Consider the following 7838-nt stretch of genomic DNA (forward strand, 5'->3'; position numbering starts at 1 on the left):
ATTCGGTTTGTTGGTGTCTCTATTGAGCTTGACAGGCCATCATCGGCGTGAGTGAGTTTAACCGAGCAACTCTCTTCTTCTTAATTTAATGAAAAGGCAAAGCTTTTGCCTTGGTTTAAAAAACACTCTTTTGAATCACATCTACTGCTTACAGCCTGTCCACGGTTAATTGTTTATGGCATCCAGTCTACCTATTTACTATCATGATACTAGCGGCTTATGGCTTGCTGAGTTTTACTCTTTTTAAGTAGTCTGCTTATGGATCTGTCCTGTTTCCTTATCGTGTTGGCGTTGCTTTTAAACAAAGTAACTTTGATGTGGTGTGCCGGGAGCTAAACTTGTATGCTCAGAGAAACCGACAAATTAGCTTGGATCACCAATTCGTTTTTTTCAACCAGAAACAACAAAACCAACCTGCACACTCCATGAGAAAAAAACAACTAATGGAAATTATTCGAAGACCCTTTTGGCATATACACCTCTAGGCAGAGTGAGATTTTGTATGACTGCGCGCTATTTAAAATTAAGAGTGAATTGAATGTAATACCAAGCGTTCCCCAGCCTGACCAAAGGCTTCTAGCTAGATAGCTAGCTGTATATAGTTGGGTTCACATGTCAAAGCCATCATCTCACAATCGAGAATGTCCCTTACAAATCAGTGAGAAAGCTTGTGTACGCTTACGGTATGCTGAGTTTCAAACTCCGGCTTATGTACACTCCCACAAGTTTTGCTTGTGTGCTAGCGTGTTATATGTAGTACATTTGGCTGCGAGAGGCTCTAGGTTCACGAGAGTTAGCTGGATCTATCATGTTATCTTCTAATGTTGGCATCGCCTTTAAAGAAATGAACTGATAGTTTGCCTAATATAAATCGCTTATCAACTTAGTTCAGAACCCAAAATATTGTGCGCAGTCGAACCCCAAATTTTCTTCTAGTGGGCATGCCTGTGCCATTTCACAATCTACTATGTGGTGCAAGCAGTGAGAAAACCGTAAAAGTGCTCTAGCTAGCTAGCTACAGTAGTCATGCTGATTTGGGGTTGATGTAAGAGCAGTGGTAGAGGTAACCATGAATGGCTCAAGAGAATAATTCCCAAAGAGAACCATGCATATGCATGTACTCCCTCCGTTCCCAAATATAAGTCTTTCTAGAGATCCCAACAAGTGACTACATACGAAGCAAAATGAATGAATCTACACTCTAAAATATGTCTACATACATCCGTATGTTATAGTCCATTTGAAATGCCTAAAAAGACTTATATTTAGGAACGGAGGGAGTACTACTTTGTGAACATAAAAGGCGCAAGAGTATTACCCATTCCTCAAGATGACTACTCATGATGAATTCCTCTGACAAAGATGAAGAAAGATATCCAGCAGCAAAATTTGTCAATCGTCAACTGATGAGTACTAACTGCTAATGATGAATTCCTCCGTCCAAGAGAAAGACACAGAAACAGCAGCGGAACTTAAGCAATCTTCAACCGTTCTCCGTCCCAAGACCAAGCGAGAAAACCAGCTGCAAATTTGATCAATCTAACCCATCGGTTCAAGATCTTGTTACCACCTACAAACCACAACAACAAGCACAACAAATTAATTTTGTGCTTCTCTATTATTCTTAACCAGTACATGTACATTTATACAGAAACTTTCTTCCGGTAGAATAATTTAGAGGGCACGAAGAAGGTAGCCAGAAACTGTAATCCTAGCTAGTACGTACATAGCACGATAGACAGCAGGCAAGAGATTTTCGAGAGAACAGAAACTTGGATCAGAGTTCCCTTCTAAGTATACAATCTCCGTAAAAATAACCAGCAAAGACAACAAGTGTCACATTACGTCCTGCATGAATTCCAGAACATAAAATAATTAAATTTGGGTCAATGCAAGAAAACTGGTGTACAAACCATGAAAGGTTCAAGAGCATTACTCCCAGATAAATGAAAGACATACATCTGCTACTTTCTGGACGTAAAATGCACAAGAGTGTTTACCTCGTATTGTACAAAACTCGTGATCTGTCCAAGACAAATGAAGAAAAGCAGCCGTAAAGTTAACCAATAATCAACTCAGGACCGGACTCATGATCAATTCCTCTGTCCAAGAACAGCCAAGAGACCAATGCAGCTGCGAAACTTAATAAATCTTCAAATGACGAGAAGAACTACTCAGGAATCGGGATGCATTCCTCCACTGAAGACTATGTGAGAAAACCAGCTGCAAGTTTGATCAATCTAACCCAACGGTTCAAGATCTCGGCACCACCTACAAACACAGTAACAAGGACAACATGTTACGCGTGTACTTCGCCTCCTTAACAAGCTTGTGCTTCACCTCCTTAACCACTAGTGCTACTCAAACTCAACTACATATATGCGCCAACTTTCTTCTGGTAGAATAATTTACAGGGCACGGAGAATGCAAGCCAGCAAATCCAATTGTTTGTTAGTGCCTTAGTGGCTCACTAGTACGTGCGTACCTCAGGACAGCAGAACAGAAGCTCGAGATAGCAGAGACTTGGATTGGGAATTTTGAGCCACTCCGATCTGCTTCCTCTGTCGTCAAAGTCAAAATGCTAATGCCCTCGGAAGCTGCAGACAGACCAAAGCAAGTTGGCTCCTCCTCTCTTCTCTGCTTGCAACTAAAAAGTACAAATTGTGTTGCTTGGTACCTCCATGGATGCATGGGCTTTTGCTTCCCCCCCTTTCTCTTTGCCAAAGCTTGAAGCAACGTATGTATGCTGCTGCTTTGTTTTTGCTTTTTGCTTTTCTTTTTCATTTCAAAAGATGATTGAGATTCAGCTGCTCCTACAGGTTTGATTTTTTGCTTTTCTTAAAGAGGGTTCATTCTCTTCCTGCAAACACTACAGAATTGTACAGCAAGGTCTACTGAGGGAGGCGACACGTCACAAGTGTCTCTGTCTCTTCCTAAATTGAGCAGCACTCCCTCTGTCTACAAAATCCAACACGTATTTTATCTGTCCAAGTAGAATCTTTGAATAAATTCAGACTGGGTTTTGCCTTTTTGAACTTCTGAATGCATTCCTGATTAGATCTTTTTAAAGTATGAAAGCAAATGTTTTCAGTTTTTCTACGTAATCCAACAATTCCAAAGAGCATCAGTACAAAGCTTGCGGATTCCACTATTTCTGAACATTTCACATCCAGCAAAAAAAAGAGGATGTTACTTTTATCTCCTCGATAACCATCTGGACATGCATATGTTTATCTAACGGAACAGTGATGAATGTACGTGACTACACACCTGGAAGCATATGGGATAGGCTTCTATTACGACAGAAGTTATGATCTCTTGAGCTCTTCAGAGACCCGTCATGACCACGGTATGCATGCATATCCTCATAGCCTGCCGCATTCAGGAATATATTCAGTTTCACAGTGGAATCAGCTTACCATTCAGCAATATATAAGCTCGGTCAGGTTCAGCACAAGCACATCATGAAATACATCCGTGGAGTGCGTGAAGCCAACACTGCTCATACACCGAGTAGAACACCTGTGCACTAAACTGTTAGAACCTGGCATTGGCATATGCTCAGACTTCAGAAAACACACATTAGTTCAGTCTGAGACATTCTCAACAAATGGTAAAACTACCCTCTTTTTTCTAAAAAGCATAGCAAACAAATCACACATGCACCAGGTCAGCTGCATCTGTGATATTACATCACTTGCTTTATTTTCAAAAGCATAATAACAAACAAACCACACTATTTTTATTTTATTTTTGAGGGAAAAAACATATACCGAGCAAACTATTGTGTTCTTCAGATTTGACACTGAAATTTCTTCCCGGCTGATGTTGTGTACAAACTGGTTGCTTTCTTGCAGCTACGGAAGGGGTTGACGAGACCTGTCTGCGTGAATCGCCTCATCAACATGCAGAAAGGAAAGTGTGCTAAGCTATGGCGCTCTGGAATAGAGGGACTACACCGGCAGGCGCGCCACCCTCATCATGGTGCCCGGACCGAGCCCTCCTGTACCTCTTCGTTGCCTTTGGTAATCTGTAAGGGCCTCATCTTTAAGGCCGGGCAAGCGCCTCTGCTCTAAAAAAAGTGTTGCATATTGTTAAACAAAATTGTACTATGTTTTACTGGCAAGTTAAATTAATACAACGGCATTCAGATTATCATAAACTTCGGCGCTTGTTCTGGCGTGTCCGACGGGTCTTCGTGTTGGTCTTCTGCTGCTGGAAGTCGGAGCTGCCGTGCATTGTGTGGCATTGTGTGGCAATGATGACCTGCGTTGGGCGGTCCTGTCGTGAAGATCTTCATCGGCGCGAGTTTTTGCATATATCCTTTCAGATCTCATCATCAGAATCGGAGTTGCCAGTCCTCTACGCGATGAGTCGACTGTTTGTTATGGGCTGACGTGAGCTTCGCGAAGCCGCTACGGCGAGGCTATCTTCGGTGGTGGTTCTTCGGTGAAGTCGGAGTCGTTGGCTCGAGGAGGAGTGATGACGATGACCCCGGTGGACAACCTTGACCGCGGCTCTCTCTTTGGTGGTGTGTGTGCGGCTTGTGTTGGTAGCCAGGTTGGCCGTGTGTTCCATGCTGGCCGGCGAGGGTGTTTGTGCCGGTTTTCGCCTGGTTTTCCGCTAGTTAACCAGGCAATTCTCTTCTTCTTTATTAATGAGATGAGGCAAAACTTTTGCCTCCATTTCAAAAAAATATGAAAGATAAAGCACTTGATGGATTCAGAATCTGTTTGTGAGGTTTATAAAGAAGAGATTTAACAGTCAATGAATGCATCGGTATTTTGTAGTCACAGCCATTAGTATAGTAGTATAATAAGTTAATAACACCCCAAACTTCTAGCTTGTAAAATAAGAGAACAACCCATTACTTCCAGGCAATACATTCAGAACACAAAAATTGTGCCACAGAGTTCACAAAGTGGCTGACCAATATAATTCACACAAAGAGCCAAGCAATTGCAACAACCAGCACAGATAGCTGCTGCCTTTTCTCATTTTTTTCATAAGCATACCAAACAACACACACGGGCAGCTAGCAGGTCAATGCATGCACAACACAAGTACACACACAACCAGCCAAGCTTTTCTTGGTTCAGTTCAGGTCCATGGGAAACACTCTCAGACAAGTCACACTCAGAAGCAGCTAGCCTTGTAGATGCACGCAGGCACACATAGGCAGCTGAAACCACACAGACACACACTCATAGCAAGCGTTCATCAAAGCCACACACAAATACAGTCTGGTGGATGCACGCAGGCAACCACAGTCAAAAACCACTCCAATCTCAAATCACACATCACGCACCGTCCAGGTCTGCGTGGGGAGGCACAAACCTGTCCCTCTCTTACTGAAAAATCCACAATATAATAAACGGAGAGAGCCACCATAAGCTCACACCTAAGGCCAATGGCAATCCAAGCAGGCACACAAGCAAACCAAACGAATGATCCAGCAGCAGCAACGTCCATCGCTTTCAGGTAGCGACGGAGGAAACACCACAGTGCAGAGTTCACCTAGGCGACATACGTGAGAGACACGGAGAAACAAGATGGTCAGTAAACGAATGCAATCAGGATTCAGGAGCAGTGACAGATGGACTCGCAAGTCATTTGCATGGATAATCAGTACCTGAGGACGGAGACTCTGTGCAACTTCTCCTTGTAGTAGCGCGAGTGGATGGGCGCCTCAAAGTGGTCGGGGCGGTGACCGGCGTCCCACTCCAGAGCGTCGCACACGTCCTTCTCAATCTCGACGGCTGGCTTCTTCTTGCCACGGCCACGGGCACCTACGGATGGCAGCCGGCGCAGGCTCCAGCATCCCCTGATTTTGAGGCTCGCGAGCATTGGGGCCACCATTTTGACCTCACATATGTTGTGCAGCTTTGGCAGGTCGTGCAGGTGGATGGTTGTCAGCTTCGGGAATAGTACGCCGCGGGTAGTTATTTCTTCGGGGTACTTTTCGTCCATTGTGAAGATGTGGCTGAGGTCGCCGCAGTGGATGATGTGGAGGGTCTCCAAGCTGGGGAAGGAGGACACCCACACTGGGAGCAGAAACTGGAGGCTGGGGCATGAACGCAGCTGAAGGCGTTGTAAATTTCCAAACGAACTGATAACGCTATATTGATTAAAGCGTGGAATTTTACTCAAAATGGAGCGGGCCATCAGGAGGTCTGACACCCACAAGTTCTCCAATGCAGTAAATGCCAATAAATTCTTAGGGAAGACAGTATCCACTTTTGGGCACCTCTCCACGCAACACCACCTAAGCTTGCCCCACCAACGGCCTCGTGGCACAATAGCACGTACCGAGACATCATGCACTTGCAGGGATTCCACATAATTTGCCATCAGCGAGTCAAGTTCCTTTTCAACATAGAAGCTCCCTTCAGCAATCTCTACATGCCGATCAGACTTTGTACTAGGAGGTTGTGGAAAGGCCTGCATTGGGGCAGCACCAACCATCCCAAGGACATCAGTATACTGGTCTGTTGGAATAAGATGTAGACTCTCTTGATCACTGGTGCCAATCATATCCTTGCTAGTTGCTTCAAATTGAATAACCCCATCATACACAGGTGAGGAGGTGAAGTGGATATTAAAATGAACATTTTCTATATAATTAGAAATCAGATTCCGCAAGGAGTGAGTAAACCTCGCATCCACAACAACAGCATGGATCTGCAGCCCAGAAGGTTTGTTTTTGCTGATAGATGGCCGAGGACACACAATTCCATCTCGCGTGTCTACACACATCAACTCCAGGTCAGAAACACTCTCGCCCAAAAAGGTAATTGCACGAAGGTGCTTGCATCCTATTAGAAACAGTCTCTTGAGCCTTGGGACTTGCACCACCATAGTCTTGAAGTCAAGTATCTTGATTGCTGTTCCAGAGAGGTCCAATTCGACAAGGTTGGGTAGCCAGCACAAGAACAAATTCTCCAATTGTGTGCAGCCTGCTAAGGAGATATTGGATATTCTGACATCATTCTTATCTGTTGTGCTGGATGGACGAAATTGTTTTGGAGGTAGCTCAACAGTCTGTGTCCATTGAGAAGTTGGCCCATATCAATTAAAGCTAAAGGATTCAAGGGAGGGAGGAAGCCCACCAACGCTTTCCAGCCCATCACAACCATCAAGTATAAGCAACCGGAGGCTACATGCCTTAGATAGGCTTGTTGGAAGAATTTTCATGTCACAATTGCCAGACAAATCCAGTATTTCCATACTTGCCTTATCTGTAAAGGAGTTATCAACATCCTGCGATGTCTCCCATTGACATGTTGGTTTGATTATTCGGAGCCTCTGGAGGTTAGGTAACCGGCATTGTAGGTGAGCTATGTACTGCCAGCCCATGACTCCCTCTATATTCAGCTCTTTGACATTAGTCATGAGATCCATCTTTTCTTCGGATAAGATTTCATTCCAGTTTGTGTATGGTAGGTCCAGGACCCACAAGCTATACAAACATAACCACTCTGTATGATTGTCTCCTATTGTTTTCTTATCTGTACAGTGGTCCAATCCGAGGAATCTTAGTCGAGGGCACTTCAAGAAAGAGGGTGATGCAAAACTGAAGGCACACCAGCAGAGAACTAGCACACCAAGCTTGCTTGAATGTTCAAAGAATCCATTTGGTAAAGTTTGTGGATGGTCAGATCTTTCAAAGGCCAAGAAGAAAGATTTCGTCATTGCAGGTATAGTTTGCATACCAAGAAGTTCTGTATTCCTCCATGTGACTGAAATCCAACGGTACGGGCCTTCTTCATAGATATCATCATCTTTGATTACCAGAAACGGACACTCCAATTGTTTCATACACTCTGTAAGAACATCCT

At 44.1% G+C, this 7838-nt stretch overlaps 1 protein-coding gene and 1 long non-coding RNA gene across 2 annotated transcripts; both read right to left on the minus strand.

The window, feature by feature from the left end:
- Positions 1-1321: 1321 nt before the first annotated feature.
- On the minus strand, positions 1322-2703 carry LOC123176101 (uncharacterized). The gene is made up of 4 exons (XR_006488352.1): positions 2486-2703; positions 2001-2271; positions 1727-1848; positions 1322-1570 (listed from the first exon to the last, which is right to left on the minus strand). It is a non-coding gene; the product is annotated as an uncharacterized lncRNA (long non-coding RNA).
- Positions 2704-5625: 2922 nt separating this feature from the next.
- Positions 5626-6858, minus strand: LOC123176100 (uncharacterized). Its single transcript, XM_044590486.1, has one exon. The coding sequence runs from the start codon at positions 6856-6858 to the stop codon at positions 5626-5628; it is 1233 nt and encodes a 410-aa protein (XP_044446421.1).
- Positions 6859-7838: the final 980 nt, after the last annotated feature.

The sequence above is a fragment of the Triticum aestivum genome, unplaced genomic scaffold, assembly GCF_018294505.1.
Source record: "Triticum aestivum cultivar Chinese Spring unplaced genomic scaffold, IWGSC CS RefSeq v2.1 scaffold241563, whole genome shotgun sequence".
Taxonomy (NCBI): domain Eukaryota; kingdom Viridiplantae; phylum Streptophyta; class Magnoliopsida; order Poales; family Poaceae; genus Triticum; species Triticum aestivum.